This window comes from Herpailurus yagouaroundi, unplaced genomic scaffold (genome assembly GCF_014898765.1).
Source record: "Herpailurus yagouaroundi ecotype Mexico unplaced genomic scaffold, PumYag 140, whole genome shotgun sequence".
Classification (NCBI taxonomy): domain Eukaryota; kingdom Metazoa; phylum Chordata; class Mammalia; order Carnivora; family Felidae; genus Herpailurus; species Herpailurus yagouaroundi.
The window spans coordinates 19,446,637-19,463,890 of record NW_024412395.1 but is presented as its reverse complement, the minus strand read 5'-3'; the positions used below and the strand labels follow the sequence as shown (position 1 = coordinate 19,463,890).

General features: G+C 37.7%; 1 protein-coding gene across 1 annotated transcript in view; it reads left to right on the top strand.

Annotated features, from left to right (window-relative positions):
* Window positions 1-15,752, top strand: part of MCM6 (minichromosome maintenance complex component 6) — a 39,453-nt gene extending 23,701 nt beyond the window's left edge. Inside the window, exons 10-17 of the mRNA XM_040474953.1 lie at window positions 717-824; window positions 1,865-2,020; window positions 3,951-4,079; window positions 5,535-5,696; window positions 7,371-7,506; window positions 8,632-8,787; window positions 10,610-10,749; window positions 15,256-15,752. Coding sequence (XP_040330887.1) covers window positions 717-824; window positions 1,865-2,020; window positions 3,951-4,079; window positions 5,535-5,696; window positions 7,371-7,506; window positions 8,632-8,787; window positions 10,610-10,749; window positions 15,256-15,372 — 1,104 coding nt within the window. The 3' untranslated portion in view covers window positions 15,373-15,752. The remainder of the gene's footprint in view (window positions 1-716; window positions 825-1,864; window positions 2,021-3,950; window positions 4,080-5,534; window positions 5,697-7,370; window positions 7,507-8,631; window positions 8,788-10,609; window positions 10,750-15,255) is intronic.
* Window positions 15,753-17,254: the final 1,502 nt, after the last annotated feature.

The following is a 17,254-nucleotide window of genomic DNA, read 5'->3' as shown; positions in this document are numbered from 1 at the left end:
ACCTAGAGGTTTACACAAGATTTTGGTGTTGAATAAAAATGCAATAAGTAACTGTAGGGGGTTTTTTTTTGTTTTGTTTTTTTAAGTTTATTTATTGAGAGAGGAAAAAAACACGAGTTGAGGAGGGGCAGAGAGGGAGGAAGAGAGAATCCTAATAGTGTGGAGCCCAGTGTGGGGCTCGAGCTTAAAAAAACGGGAGATCATGACCTACACCAAAATCAAGACTTGGACACTCAACCAACTGAGCTTCCCAGGCACCCCAGTAACTATGTTTTTAATCTTGCTCATAGTTTAAAATGGGTCAAAGTATATGATTCCTTCTAACTCTGTAATCTGTTGAACTATCCTACTCTAGGAGAGGAAATTAAGATTGCTTACTTACTGGGGCACCTGAGTGACTCATTCAGTTGAGTGTCCAACTCTTGACTTCGGGTCAAGTCATGATCCCAGGGTCAGGGGATTGAGCCGCTCTTCAGACTCTGTGCTGAGTATGGAGCCTGCTTAAGATTCTCTCTCTCTCCCTTTGCTCCTCTCCCTGCTCATGTTTTAAAAATTTTGTTTAAAAAAAGTTGCTTACTTACCTATCTTAGAGTTGTTTAGAGAATGGAAAGGTTTCTGGTAACAAACTTAAATTTATACTTGCCATTTCAAGTATATCTTGCCATTTCAAGACATCTCAAAGGCAGTTTCTTATGCTAGATTTGTTTGGTTACAAGGGTGTATGTTGTATTGATGAATTTGATAAGATGGATGTGCGGGATCAAGTTGCTATTCACGAAGCTATGGAACAGCAGACCATCTCCATCACTAAAGCAGGAGTGAAGGTATGTGTGTCCACCTCTGTTCTGCTGCATCATGCCTTAGCCTTAAACATTAGTGTAGTTCTAGAGATGTTCACTAGAATAAAATGCATTATTCAACATGAAATGCTGATTGTTGAAATGGGACACATAGCTCTGAGGACTATTAATCCAAATTATAGGCGCTTTTTTAGGGTACTTTGAAAATGTTTTACTATCACAGAAAGTAGAGGAAGTACTGATGAAATTTTTAGCATTTTACTCCTCAAATTTTCCACAAAGCTTCTATTTTCTTTGACAGTGCATGCTTCCAGTTGTAACAAAAATAATCAAACTCAATAGATTATTTAAAAGAAAATAATAAGCATAATATTGTAACCAACATTAGAGAGAAACTAAACTTTGTAAATAAAAGTAATGCATCCAAGTAGGTAAGGAAAATTAAAGCGCTACAGTAAAATATAAATTAAAAGACGAAATCTTCCCCTGCAACTCCTATCACCAGTAAATATTCAGAGTATATATTGAAGTTAAGCTCTTTCAGGAATTTTTCATACATAAATAAGCATAATACATACAGTTTACTTCCTTGCTCATTTAACTTCATAATTGTATTTTGGCAGTCTTTCTATGCCAGCATATATTAGATCCATTTTAGTGTTTTTATTACCACATGGTTTTCAAGTCTTTGTTCCTCATTTTGGCTCATTAGCCTTCTATAGAGTGACATTTGGTCATTTTCAGCCTTTGATTACAAGTCATATTGTAGTAAATATCCTTGAACACACATCTTCCTGTACCTAACTGCAAGATAAATTCCTAACAAGAAATTACTGGCTTTAAAGTGTGTGTATGTCATACCACCACCTTATGTGGGAGTGCCTGTTTGCTGTACATTATCAGACTTTAATTTTGATGATTCAGTAGGTAAAAAATGATGTCTTACTTAAGGTATTTTGGTTTGTGTTCAGTTTATTATGAGTAAGATTGAGCATTTGTCCTATGTTTCTTAGCCATTCCAAATGTCTTTTTAAACCTGTGACAATGATTTCTTTTGTGGTCAGGCTACTCTGAATGCCAGGACATCCATTTTGGCAGCAGCGAACCCAATCAGTGGACACTATGACAGATCAAAATCGTTGAAACAAAATATAAATTTGTCAGCTCCCATCATGTCCCGATTTGATCTCTTCTTTATACTTGTGGATGAATGTAATGAGGTAACCGTGTGAAGTGTCATTGTGGGCTTCCTTTGTTATTTCCAGTTTGAGTAATTGAAGGAGACTAGGCTGCAGCATGTACTTCTGAACAGCTGGTGCATTTATTTGCACTGACTTTCATTTCTTTCAGAATGCTACAGGGCTGGGCAAAAGGTTTATTGAGCAAATCAAAATAAAGTCATTTGAACTGTTAGTTCCACTTAATTATGTTGAGGAATATGGAGTTTTGTTGTTTTCATTACTATTTTTTTAATTATCAAGAAATAAAAAAAACTTGACAGCTAACTTCAGCCACACACTTTAAGATTTTTATTAGAATTTTTTGCTGGGGGCCCTGAGTGGCTCAATTGGTTAAGCGTCCAACTCTTGATTTTGGCTCAGGTCATGATCTCATGATTCTGAGTTCAAGCCCCACATCAGGCTCTGTGCTGAGCTTGGAGCCTGCTTGGGATTCTCTCTCCCTCTCTCTCTCTAACCCAATCCTCCCCCTTCCCTGTCTTTACCGTCACTCATAGCTGGTAGTGTCTGATTTTCTTTTTTTTTTTTAATTTAATTTTTTTTTTAAATTTACATCCAAGTTAGCATATAGTGCAACAGTGATTTCAAGAGTAGATTCCTTAGTGCCCCTTACCCTTTAGCCCATCCCCCCTCCCACAACCCCTCCAGTAACCCTTAGTTTGTTCTCCATATTTATGAGTCTCTTCTGTTTTGTCCCCCTCCCTGTTTTTATATTATTTTTGTTTCCCTTCCCTTACGTTCATCTTTTTTGTCTCTTAAAGTCCTCATATGAGTGAAGTCCTAGGATTTTTGTCTTTCCCTGACTGACTGATTTCACTTAGCATTATACCCTTCAATTCCATCCACGTAGTTGCAAATGGCAAGATTTCGTTCTTTTTGATTGCCGAGTAATACTCCATTGTATATATATACCACATCTTCTTTATCCATTCATCTATTGATGGACATTTGGGCTTTTGCCATATTTTGGCTATTGTTGATAATGCTGCTATAAACATGGGGGTACATGTGTCCCTTCGAAACAGCACACCTGTATCCCTTGAATAAATGCCTAGTAGTGCAATTGCTGGGTTGTAGGGTAGTTCTATTTTTAGTTTTTTGAGGAACCTACATACTGTTTTCCAGAGTGGCTGCATCAGCTTGCATTCCCAGGGAGTGTCTGATTTTCATATATTTTTGTTTGTGAATGGTTCATTAAGATAGTTTTTGAAGTTTTTTAATTGGAAATAATTTCAAGCTTACAGAAGTTTTAAGAAATAGAATTGTGCATGTGACACCCATGTACCCTTTATGCACTTATTAACTTTTTTTATATATATCTTTGGCTTTTTTTGTGTACCGTATGAGAGTAAATTCCATATTTTTAGTGGGGTTTTTTTTCAGTGTTATTAACAATCCTGTAATGATTATCTGTTCACAAGCAGCAATATAATACTGTGGCTAAGAGCATGGACTCTGAAGCTAGACTGTTCAAATCATGGCTCCATTACTTACTGTGATGTCAGACAAGGCACTTTACCTCTCTGGGTCTCAATTTACATACCTGTAAAATGGAGATAATATTACCAATTAATAAGATTTTTGTGAGGGTTACATGAATTAATGCTTCCAGGCACACTTAGGGCAACAGTGCCTGGCATACACCGGGTACCCTAAAAACTTAATTCTGCTATTGTTATTAAAGTCAGTCAATTCCTTCAGGAATATTCTTAGAGTAGGGCAAAGGTACACATTAAACTTCCTAGATTTGAAATGAAATTGTACCAAACTTTGCTCAGAAACTTGGTACCCGTTAATACATGTTTCAGTGGCATATTAGAGCTTGTTTTTAGCTATAAATTATTAATGCCAGGGATAATCTGAAGTGGATATCGTTGTGACTGATCAAAGTGATTTTCTTCTTTTGAATTAGGTTACAGATTATGCTATTGCCAGACGTATAGTAGACTTGCATTCAAGAATTGAGGATTCAATTGATCGTGTCTATTCCCTTGATGATATCAGGAGGTATCTTCTCTTTGCAAGACAGTTTAAACCCAAGGTAACTAACTCGTCCTTTTGTACTGGAGTACGGCATTTAATAGGGCATAATAGGGTTCTATGGAAATTAACCTATACTTGTTTGGTTTTTTCTTTTTGAGGGTTTTGTTTTGAGAACAGTGTTTCTTCAGAGAGTTAAGAAGAGGGAATTTTTAAAAATTTTCTTTTGTTGAGTGCTAATATAAGAATTTTGATGGGGGGGGCCGTTCGCCTGGGTGGCTCAGTTGGTTAATGTTTTTATTTTATTTTTGAGAGAGAGAGAGACACAGGCTCCGAAGCAGGCTCCAGGCTCTGAGCTGTCAGCACAAGGCCCGACATGGGGCTCAAACTCATGAACTATGAGATCATGACCTGAGCTGAAGTCGGTGCTTAACCTACTGAGCGACCCAGGTGCCCCCTTATTCCTAAGTATCTTAAAATTGTATGAGCTTAAGTCAGTAGTCTACTTGGATCTTTCTTTGAGGAAAAGTTTGGATTCCTTTAGGTCATTGTGATTAATGTGGATTAATATTTTACAATAATTGATGTTTATTGAGTTGAATCTGTACTAGATCCAGGACATTCATTTTTAAAGTAAATTTCGAAATTTGTTTTGTTTGACTTTTTCCTAAAGTAGAATACAAGAAGAAAAAAATTTGATTCTGGGTGAGATTTTTACACTATTTTCTGGCTCAACTTTTGGGACTTTACCCAAAGGATTTAGTTATCTGTCACTTCACTGATTATACATAATATTGAGACTGATTTTCACTGTCGTTAAAAAAGCTTAATGAGGCATTTAAAACCAAGGGTTATTGGATACATATGTGTAAAGAGGCTTTTGTTCTCTAGACTGTGTACTCATCCCTCTGTGACCTTGGCATGCTTCTTTAATAGGCTGAGTTCCTTACTCTGAAAAACTGAGTATTCTTTTAGTAATCTTACTTTGTTGTTATTATTCAACACATTTAAAAGACATTACATCCTTTTCCACTGCTTCAGCTTGCTATGTATCTTAGAAATGGCATTTGCAGGGCACCTGGGTGGCTCAGTTAAGCATCTGACTTCGACTAAGGTCATGATCTTGCGGTTTATGGATTTGAGCCCCATGTCGAGCTCTGTGCTGACAGCTCAGAGCCTAGAGCCTGCTTTGGATTCTGTGTCTCCCTCTCTCTGCCCCTCCCCTGCTCACACTCTGTCTGTCTCTCTCTCTCAAAAATAAACATTAAAAAAAATAAGAAGAAAAAATGGCATTTGCTTAAATACTACCCCTGTTCTCTTCCTCTTCATAAAATTAGTATATGAAATTCACAGGTGTCCTTAGTTTCTTTTGAAAGGCATTTCAGTATTAACTGTCATTGACTTCAAAGTTTTGACCCTCTCACTTCCCCAAAGTGTCTTTACCTGGAAGGCTCTTAAATTTAATGCCACTCCCATCAAGTAGAAAAGCCCTGACTTCAGTGATGTTCTGAAACAGATTTCTAAAGAGTCAGAGGACTTCATTGTGGAACAATATAAACGTCTCCGCCAGAGGGATGGGTCTGGAGTAATCAAGTCTTCGTGGAGGATTACAGTGCGACAACTTGAGAGCATGATCCGTCTCTCTGAAGCAATGGCTCGAATGCACTGCTGTGATGAGGTATCAAAGTCACTTTAACATAATGGGAGGAAAGAGAAATTGATTTATTGGTTTATAAGCATGTTTTTATCTTTGATATACTGTTGAGTGCTCATAAGATACGCAGTGCTGGGATTTCTCCCTTGAAGAACATTGCTGTGAAGTATTTATTGAATTTAGTTTGATTAATATAATGAAATAATCATCTCCCAGGTTATGGAGTACATATAGAGGTGAGTTACCATTAATAGGTAGATGATCCTCCTGAAGTATTGTCAGAAAGTCAGTAGTAGCCTAAAGCTACATCATCTCATCAAAAGAAGGGTGAGTACAATGCAGTGTTATTTTGAGAGACACCACATTCACATAACTTTTATTAAGTACATTGCTGTAACTGTTCTATTTTATTAATTATTGTTAAGCTCTTACTGTACCTAATTTATAAATTAAACTTTATCAGACGTATGTATGAATAAGAAAAACAGTATATGTAAGATTAAGTACTATCTATGGTTTATGCATCCACTGGGGTCTTGGAACATAATCCCTGAGAATAAGGGGGATGCTGTGTACCACATTTTGTTTATCCATTGATCCATCAATGGGCATTTGGCTTGCTTCCACCTCTTGGCTGTTGTGATTAATGCTGTGGTGAACATGGGTATTCTCTGTGTTTTGAATATTAATCCCTTATCAAATTTATAATGTGCAGATAAGTTCTCCCATTCTGTAGGTTGCCTTTTTTACTCTGTTGATTGTTTCCCTTGATGCTCAGAAGTTTTTGAATGGGATATCATTTCATTTGTCAGTTTACCCCTTTGTTGCCTGTGCTTTTGACACTATTATCAAATCCAGTGTCCTGAGGCTTTTTTCCTGTGTTTTCTTACATAATGTTTTATAGTTTTAGGTCTTCAAACTATTTTGAGTTAATTTTGTATGTGATGTCAGGCAGGGGTCTAACTTCATTCTTTATCATAAAAGATATCCAGTTTGCCCAGTAACATTTGTTGAAGATACTATCCATTCCCCAAGGTATGGGCTTGGCACCTTTGTCAAAGATTATTTGATCACAGAAGTGAGGGTTTAATGATAACCTTAAAGATCTAAGGATTACTTTGTATAAATGCAGTCCTAGAATATGTTCCCCCTTGTGTCTGTTTTTTTCATACAGAATTAAAACTATAAAATATCATCTGAGTTTTATGTAATACTAGTTTTTCCATTTTTGTGCTGTGTAATATTCTGTCAATAAATCACAGTGACTCACCCATTCTTCTGTTAATGGGCATTTGGATAGTTTCCAGTTTGGGTTCTTATGATACATGTCTTTTGGTCTGTATGGCATATATGTGTGTGTACATTTCTGTTCACTAGAAGTAGAATTGTTGGGTCAGAGGTTATACGTGTGTTCAGATCAGTAAAGACTGCCAAAATGGTTTTCCTTTAGTGGTTGTATCAATTTATATTCCCACCAGCAGTGAATGAAAGTTGTTCTACATTATTTCCAATACCATATATTGTTGGTCCTTTTAAGCCATTCTGGTGAACTTACGGTGTTATCACGTATTTTATGTGTGTGTGAGAGAGGGAGAGTGTGAGAAAAATTAAAATGCCACTGTGATTTGGTAAGGAGAAAATCTGTTTGGTATATCAAGAAGACTGACTTTCTGATTTACTTCATCTTGATTGGTTTAGGTCCAGCCTAAACATGTGAAGGAAGCTTTCAGGTTACTGAATAAGTCAATCATCCGTGTAGAAACACCTGATGTCAACCTAGATCAAGAAGAAGAGGCCCAGATGGAGGTAGATGAGGGCCCAGATGGCATCAATGGTGAGATACTTGTTCATTTACTGTTCTGGAGTTAAGAACTAAAATGTTCTCTGAGATATTATGATAAAAGTGCACTTGTTGATGGTTTTGAAGTCTGTATAGCAAAAGGGAAAAAATGGATATTGAATTGTACTAACTGTTTACAAGGTAAAATACAATTAAATAATTCATATAGAATATCTATGCGTGAAAGATTGAAAGAAAATACACCAAAATGGTGACAGTGAACTTAATTCCCTGGCCTGATTTATTGTTATTTTGCTTTTGAAGTAAAAACATGTTCTTGACTACATTAAAACAGACAAATACTAGGGCGTCAGTTAAGCATCCAACTCTTGATTTTTGGCTCAGGTTATGATCTCATGGTTTGTGAGTTTGAGCCCCACGTCAGACTCTGTGCTGACAGTGCAGAGACTGCTTGGGATTCTTTCTCTCTCCCTGTCTCTGTTTCTCCATTTGTGCTCTCGCTCTCTCTCTCAAAATAAATAAACTTTAAAAAAACTAAAAAACAGACAAATAACAGATTTTCACATTTTGTGTATAATATTGCAAATGAACTTAAAAAAATTTTTTTTTAATGTTTATTTAGTTTTGAGAGAGAGAGAGCGCGAGTTGGGGAAGGACACAGAGAGAGGGAGACACAAAATCCGAAATAGGCTCCAGGCTCTGAGCTGTCCTCACAGAGCCTGGCACGGGGCTCAAACTCATGGACCACGAGCTCATGACCTGAGCTGTAGTTAGACGCTTAACCAACTGAGCCACCCAGTGCCCCCCCAACCCCGTTTTTTTTTTCTTCAATGTTTATTTTTGAGTGAAAGAGTGCAAGTAGGGGAAAGACAGAGAGAGGGAGACACCGAATCTGAAGCAGCAAATGAACTTTTAGATCAGGGAATCTTATCTTCATAACTGCCATCCTTCCCATTCCTTCCAAATTAGTTTCTGTTTTCACTATTAGCATTTACAAATTTGTTTCTAATTTATTTGTAAAATGACTAAATACTGAGTGTAACTATATGCTTGTGTAGAAGTTAGTATTAAAATAGAAGTAGTATACTTATATAAACATTTGATGGGGGAGTGTCGGAGGCACAGAAACAAGATTCAGATGGTTGATATTTCACTTAGGTCATGTTGACAGCCCTGCTCCTGTGAATGGAATCAATGGCCACAGTGAAGACATAAACCAAGATTTTGTTCCTAAAGCCTCCTTAAGGCTGGGCTTCTCTGAGTACTGCCGAATCTCTAACCTTATTGTGCTTCACCTCAGAAAGATGGAGGAAGGTAAGGCTTTACCTAGTATGGCCACATGCTTAGTCATTCATATAAGTTTTATTTGTATAAGCCACTTCTAACTGCTAAAGACTGTTTTGTCGGAAGAGATCATAAATTGTTATAGAGGCTCACTTTGGCAAAGAAAATCTATCAGTATATCTGACAGTCTGGACCTTTCACCCACAAGTTCATTGTCAGACAAAGGTCATTTTTTAATGTCCTTCACCTATTTTAATATTTTTGAGAATCAGAAGTTAGGATCTGATAATATATAAAGAAGCACTTAAATGTTTTTACAGATGCAAAATCACTGTTCCTAACAATGGTTTTACTTCAAATGGATGACTCTAGGTTATTTATTTTTGTAGGCAAGTAATTGAACTGAAAAGACCATATTGGCACATATTCTATACCTAAAAATGAAGTAAAATCCTCATTTCTCTGTATATAAAGTGTGATATCTGGACACTAGTATCCTGCCTATCTTAATTAACTGCTTTACTATGCTATTCCACCATGCCTGTAGTTGGCATAGAAAATGATGAAATCAAGGTGTTGAACTTAAACTTGAATTTGCTGGTTAGCAATCAGATAATTCTTATTTAAAAGTCCAAAAATGCTGGCTTCTGGACACTCTCATCACAGTGTCCTGTCTGTGGAAGGAAGAGAACAGTGAGGTTGTCTTAGCTTACTAAAGATTTGAATCCTGTAGTTTTTGCCCCTTGGGAGTTGTAGACCAGTGGGAGGGAGGAGAGAAGGCAGTAAAGAGGCCAGTATGACAGACAGGTTTTAGCCCTCCCACCCTCTTCTCACATAAAAACTTTTGGGAGCTCACATGTTCTTGTGTTCACATTGTATTTCATTTGTCTTTTTCTCATGTAGTCAAATTTTAAACATGGCAAACCATTGATGGAGCAAAGATAATGGTTAGCGCCCAGGCACTGTATGCATTCCACAGATAAATTCTGCTAGATCTTCTTTTCCTTAGAAGAAAAATACTGTTCACCTAGTAGTAATGAATTCTCAGTCTTCAAGTGGACAGCTGTTCTCTAGTCCAGCACAGAGAATACAACTTTAAGCCAAGAAGGTCACTTACCGAGAACATTTAGACCAACCACTGAAGTTTCAGTACACCCATAATAAAACTTTTCAAAGCCATTGTCAGTAAAGCTAGAATTTTCCTATTTTTCATTTTTCATTTTATTAACAGTAGCTAGAACCAAGACTAAGAGTTTTCTCTTATTAATACTTTGCTTCTGTGATAGTTACGCTATTATCCAGGTTCCATCTTGTGAATTTGGACTTCTGCTTTGGACTCTGACAAAGTAGATAATCATTCAGTATAGATAGACCTTGCTGAAATAAGTTGATAATTTTTTATTTTGAGTGAATGCCCTTGGATTTCACTTCTTGGTTCAGCTGTGTAAAATCTTTCTTATTCCAAAGAGGAAAAGTTATGTTTAAGAAGTTTTGCTTGCTGTTGCTAATTTATGCTGTCAATTACTATCGTCAAACATTCTCATAGAAGGTGAAGGAAACAGCTTCATACTTTGAAATATTAATAGCTTCAAGAAACTTGTTTCTTATAATCTCTATTTTATTAGATTTTTTTCCTCAGGATAAAGTGAGGCATACTTTAATACAAGTAATATGACAGGTTATTTCAGGCTTACACTGGAACATTGCAAACCTTATTTTAGCAGGTATTCTTTCTGACAGGTTGATGGTTATCTAATCTGTACATTATCTTGTGTATGCAAACCCCAAGGATTGGCAATACAATTTGCTAGAAGGAAAATTTAATCCTTTTGAAATGTATTTTTTGTTGCAGAAGAGGATGAGTCTGCATTAAAGAGGAGTGAGCTTGTTAACTGGTATTTGAAGGAAATCGAATCAGAAATAGATTCTGAAGAGGAACTTATAAATAAAAAGAGAATTATAGAGAAAGTCATCCATCGACTCACCCACTATGTACGTACATAGCTACTCTTGCTTATTAATGAGGGAGGGAGTCCATGCTTCATACCTGCAGGTTCATAGATGTTCATTTATTTTGAATCATTGGGATCTAGTTAAAATTATGAGTTGTGGGGGGCCAGGGTGGCTTAGTTGGTTAAGTGCCTGACTTAGGCTCAGGTCATGATACTGCAATTCGTGGGTTCGAGCCCTGCGTGGGGCTCTGTGCTGACAGCTCAGAGCCTGGAGCCTGCCTCAGATTCTGTGTCTCCCTTTCTCTCTGGCCCTCCCCTGCTCGTGGTCTGTCTCTCTCTCTCTCTCAAAAATAAAAAAAAACATTGAAAGGAAAAAAAGAATTATGAGTTGTAAAAAAGAGAGAATTTACAGCAGTTAATTGACTTACTTCCTCTGCTGGAATCAGCAGAACCTAAGTTAAATCTGGGAAGGTAGGGTTAGGGTCTTACTATCAAACTATTTTTAATCTTTGTTTTCCACTCCACTCCCTTTACCATAAACCTGCAAGCATTCTGACCTCTATTGCCTGTTTTCTATATTTCCTCTTCCCCACATCCTCACCTCCCCCATCACCCAGCTTACAGTCTATGGTCTGTCCCAATGATCACTATTTTCTCACACTTTAAACTATAATTTCTCTGTTCTACTTGATTGGCAAAACCCCAGCCTTGGTTAAATCTAAATCTTTTTACTGTGCCATATCCAAGCAGTTAAAAGTATCTGGAGAAAGGCCTACAACCACGTGCCATGTCCTACTTTAAATTCATGCCACTAATCTCAAGTGGACTCTTCTTTTTTCTTTTTTTTTTTTCCTTTTTTTTTTCCTTTTTTTTTTCCTTTTTTTTTTTACCATATACACAGAGTTTTATTCAGGGTAACTTAATGACAAGGGGAGTCATGTGGATGATGATCCAGGTACTAAGCAGATACCCTTTGTAAAGTCCAGAACTTAATCCACAGATTTTATAAAGCAAGGAGGTGCAGGGATATGCAGAGGTCACTGTGATGAGGTCAAAGGGTTTAACATTTAACACACTCGTTGCCCCATCTGTGTGCCACAGGAGAGGGAGGGGAAGAAACTATGTTACCTCTACTAGTTATCTAGCCATTATAGGAAAGATAAGAACAAGCTTTACTGCATTCTGGGCAGGGCATACATAAAACTCCAAGGGGCCTGGAACATACAGCCCTGAGGGAGGCCATTTTGAGGAAATGAATAAAATGGAGGTTTCACTTGAGTAATTCAGTTTAATCCAATGGTTCTCAATTTTAGCATGCACCAGAATCATCTGAAAAACTTACTAAAGCGCAGATCACTGGAACCACTCCCAGAATTTGTAATTTAGTAGGTCTGGGATAGAGACCAAAAATTTATTTTGTTTTGTTTTGTTTTGTTTTGTTTTGTTTATTTATTTACACCAAATTAGTTAGCATATAATACAACAATGATTTCAGGAGTAGATTCCTTAACGCTTCTTACCCATTTAGCCCATCCCCCACTCCCACAACCCCTCCAGTAACCCTGTTTGTTCTCCATATCTGTGAGTCATTTTGTCCCCCTCCCTGTTTTTATATTATTTTTCTTTCCCTTCCCTTACGTTCATCTGTTGTAAATGACAAGATTTCATTCTTTTCGATCGCCGAGTAATACTCCATTGTATGTATATACATCTTCTTTATCCATTCATCCATCAATGGACATTTGGGCTCTTTCCATACTTTGGCTATTGTTGATAGTGCTGCTATAAACATGGGGGTGCATGTGTCGCTTCAAAACAGCACACCTGTATCCCGTGGACAAATACCTAGTAGTGCATTTGCTGGATCATAGGGTAGTTCTATTTTTAGTTTTTTGAGGAACCGTCATACTGTTTTCCAGAGTGGCTGCACCAGCTTGCATTCCCATCAAGTGGATTCTTCTTTACTGATCCTACCTACCTCACAGTGGCACTGCCCAGTGCTATGACTTCTTCCAGTCCCTAACAGGATCATTACAGGCATGCCTCCTCCCTACTCACATCAGTTGGTCATTCTCTATATTTGGCCTATTGGTCTGTCACTGTTGATTGCTCCTTCTGAGTCACCATATTTTCCTGGGTCTTCTCCTATCTCTTTGGTTATTTCCTCTTAGTCTCTTTTCCTGAGTCTTGTCACTTTTTAAATGGAGTGCTGTACTCAATCCTCAGACCTCTTTTGTATTTACATTGATTACCTAAGTGATCTCATTTGGTTCTATGAATTTAAATCCATCCACTGATGTCTCCCAGATTCAGCCGTCACCTCTCCTCTAAACTCCAGATGTCGGTAACCAGCTGCCTACTTGTGAACTATAGGCATCTCATGCTTAATGTGTGCAAAACAGTTCTGTCCCCCACCCCCCCAGTGTTCCCATTTACTCAGTTGTTCTAAGCCAAACACGTTAGAATCATCCATGATGCCAGTTTTCCCTCATAGCCTCTCCTTTAAGCAGCAAATCCTGTGAACCCTGCCTTCAGTGTATATATTCTGTGTTCTATTCTCACCGCCTTCACATTTACTCAAGCTACTATGCCTGAACTTTCACAGGAGCCTCCTAACTGTCCCCCTTTGTACTAGCTCTCTGTCCAGCAGCCAGACAGATCTTTTAACAAATCAAAACGTTTTCATGCCCTACCTTCCAGTTCTTCCTTCACATTTACAATAAAATCCAGTCTCCGTAACATGGCCTGCAGAACCTCTACAATCAAACCCCTCCTTAGGTGTATACCTCTTCACCTTCTTGCATAGGACTCTCTTCATGTTGCTACTCAGTGATACTGGCCTTGTCACTATTCCAGAGACACACCAAACATGAGGACCTTCGCACTTGTCCTTTGTCTCTTTACCTAGGTTCCGTCTTTCATTCTGGTGTCTGCTCAAATGTTACCTTCTCAAAGAGGTGGTTCTTGCCTAACCTGTCAAAATAAGAGCCTCCTGGAGCACCTGGGTGGCTCAGTCAGTTAAGTATCCGATTTCAGCTCAGGTCATGATCTCACAGTTCGTGGGTTCGAGCTTCACGTCAGGCTCTGCACTATCAGCACTTCAGATCTTCTTTCTCCCTCCCTCTCCCTCCTGTCCCCCTCCACTCCTTCTAAAATAAATAAACATTTAAAAAAAATAATAAGAGCCTCCTTCTTGCTATCACTCCCTAACCCTGCTTTGTGTTACTTCATAGTGCTTATCATTGCCTGGCACTAGGTTTTCAGTTTGACTTACTAGAGTGCAAGCACCAGGAGGCCAGGGACTTTGTTTTATTGATCATTCTACCTCCAAGACCTGTAGTGGTGCCTGGCACATAGATCAAATCAAATATTTGATGAGTGATTGAATTTTTATGTTTAAGTGGCAGATTCAATTGCCCTGTAGCTCACTTTACAGTGTTCACTCTATAAATATTATGAGTGTCACATTATCAGGATTGTATCATCTGAAAAACCCTTTACTTGTGTGAGTAGATGAGTGTATGATTAGGTGGTATAATATCTATGAAAATCTGAATTGGGGTGGTAAACATTCAGTTGTCTTTCTAGTGCTGGGCAGTGTGTTTGCACCAGGCCAGCCCTTCCCTTCCTAATGCCTTCTGGGATCAGTGTAAGATAAATTGACCCACACCACAAGTCTACTTTGGGACTTTTGGTAAAATTAGCTGATCTAAACTGGAGCTACCTTTTTAAGTTTGACATCACCTGAGCTAGCTAGCTCATTTACAAAAGACTAGAGAAATTACACTGTGCTGATCAAGTGTTCTTCCTGTAAGGGCTTGTTAGTACATAAAGTGAGATCTTAAAAGTGTCCAGTCCCTCTTGATGGCAGTAGTGCTCATACTATAGGACATTTCTACCTTCTTAAGATCGAATACGATTTCCTGAGTTCTATATGGGCTTGGCTAGGAGTTCCTCTCATTTGTGGGTATTTTAGATCAACTTACAGGTACATTTAAGCTATGTGGCATGTTCTACTTTTTTTTATTAGCTCAGAGTGAAAATTTTTCCATGTTAATTATCTTTAGATTATACCTCTAACTGAATTATGAACGGGTGGTATATGAAAGAGTTAGTGGCTAGTAAGTAAAAATTTATACTAAATGAAATTAGAACACTTATCAGAGTGATAAACAGAATGATAACCATATTTATCAGGATTTTACACAGTTGCATAACCTTAAAATTCATGTATCTTGTCTTTTTTGAAATCATATTTACAAGATGTAGTATGCCAGGAAACCTTACTAAAATCACAACGTTGAGCTTGCCTATGTATTTTGTAATTTTTCAAAAGATTTTATGTTATAAAAGATCTGTATCCTAATGGGAAAGGGGTGTAGCAAAACTTGGTAAAGATTTTAAGGTATAGTCCTTTCTCTGAGAGTTTATGAAGGAGAAATGGAAGAAAATGCTAGTTGCAAATACTCAGAAGGGTCAAATTATGTGGATGGGGCATTTTTACACTACTGCTGGAGACCTCAGGACAAATCTTTGTGTTTCACAGGATCATGTTCTGATTGAGCTCACCCAAGCTGGACTGAAAGGCTCTACAGAAGGAAGTGAGAGCTATGAAGAGGATCCCTACTTAGTAGTTAACCCTAATTACTTGCTTGAAGATTAAGATATTGAAAGTAACCAGAAAAACTGGCCCCTACCTTCCGGCCTAGAGTCTGGATGTAGCTCTACTAGCAAGAGAAATGTTTCTGGGAACAAGGCTTCAGGAAGATTTATTTTGAGGAATAAGAACCTTGTTGGTGGTCCTGTATGTCACGTTCCTGTAATATGCTTTTATATTAACACAAGCTTTAGCACATTGTTTAGCGTGCTTGTCTAAATGAAGTTGGAACCCAATGATGTGTGCTTTCTGTAACTGAGGACTTGTTTCCATGTATAGAAAAAGGTCTGTTATTTTTATGGTATATAGTATCTTACTGGAGAGGTAACTTTTTACAATTGCCAACTACTGCTTTTCTTTGTCAAAATAAAATAATGTGTTCTGCAGTTGTCCATTTTTATTTCCACCCTACTCTAATTATAGCTTTCATCTGCATTCGACCCTTGAACAACATGGAGGTTGGGGGCACCAGTTCCCCCATGCAGTCAAAAATCTGTATATAACTTTTGACTTCCCCACAATTTAACCACTAACATTGCCTACTGTTGACTGGAAGCCTTACTGATAATATACAGTTGATTAACACATTTTGTATGTTATATGTATTATATACTGTATTCTTAATACCTTTTTCTTAATCTTTTCAGTATTTCTAGACTACAAGATTTGTCTACAAGTTTTTTTGAAATTTCTTGCAGATCTCTGGAAATTTTTCCAATATATTTATTGGAAAAATCCACGTATAAATGCACCCACACAGTTCAAACTTGATTTATGGGGGCGCAGCTATGCTTGTTAACATGAGTCTTGTTCCCAGTTTGCTTACTGTGGGGCAGGTGGGTGGAAGTGTGTGGCATTATAAGCCTCTAGGATTAGGTTCCTATGAGGAGTCCTTATTAGAATTCATATAAAGGCTACAGGGCTTTGGAAATTACCTTCCAAGATTAATCCCAATTTTGTTTTTTAAGATAGCACAATAAACTTTATAAACGTCTTCATCATCAGTATGTTCATGATGTAGCAGTTTCTGCTGTACCTTTTAACAACAGTTGGGCATTTGGGGGCCTTTAGGGTCAGGGAATGTTTGTATTTTGTATGTGAGTTCATTAATAATAACTTCACTGTCCAATGGCTTGAAAACAACAGGGTGAAGAGGACTGGAAATGAATAAAGAAGTGCACAGTTATCACTTCTCGGCCTTTTGGCTAGGATTAAGTGAAGAAGTTGCATAATTAGCAGATGCAGACTGTAAATTCCTGTCAAAAGTATGTTTCTAATTAATGAGGGTAGGTGGAGCTATTGGGAAGAGGAAACCTCAGGGTACAGGATCTCAAACTCCCTGTCGAGGCAGTTAGGAGATGCTAGTGTAAGGCACAAATAGGACATTCAGTAATAGGCGATAGGAAGAATATTCTAGTGAAAACCCAGGAGACAGCAAGCCCCTCTGCACTGACTCCCAACATGATAAAATGGGATGGAGAGGACCTGAAAGAAATAGCCTGACGAATTTGAACTTTAATTTTATCAATATTTACACAAAGGGAAATTCGAAGCCTAGGAAAGAGGAGTTCTTTTTTGGTTAATCTGCTCTCCTCTTCCCAATTTTGCCATTTGAGTAGGGGCTCCAGGGCAAGGTGAGGGAGGGCCTTACTGCAAATGAAGTCCTAAGTTTTTGCATATCTGAATAAGTGTGTTTATATTTCCACACATTCCACATGCCCTTTTCTTCTACTTGTTATTTGTCAGGGAGGTGATGAAGTAGCTAATGGATGATGGAGCATGTAGAAGATCCTTATGAAGAAAATTAGACAAGTGTTTAGTAAGTGGATAGATGTAACATGTTTCTGAATGGGAAGACTTGAATGTTGGCATTTGTTAGCTTATCTAT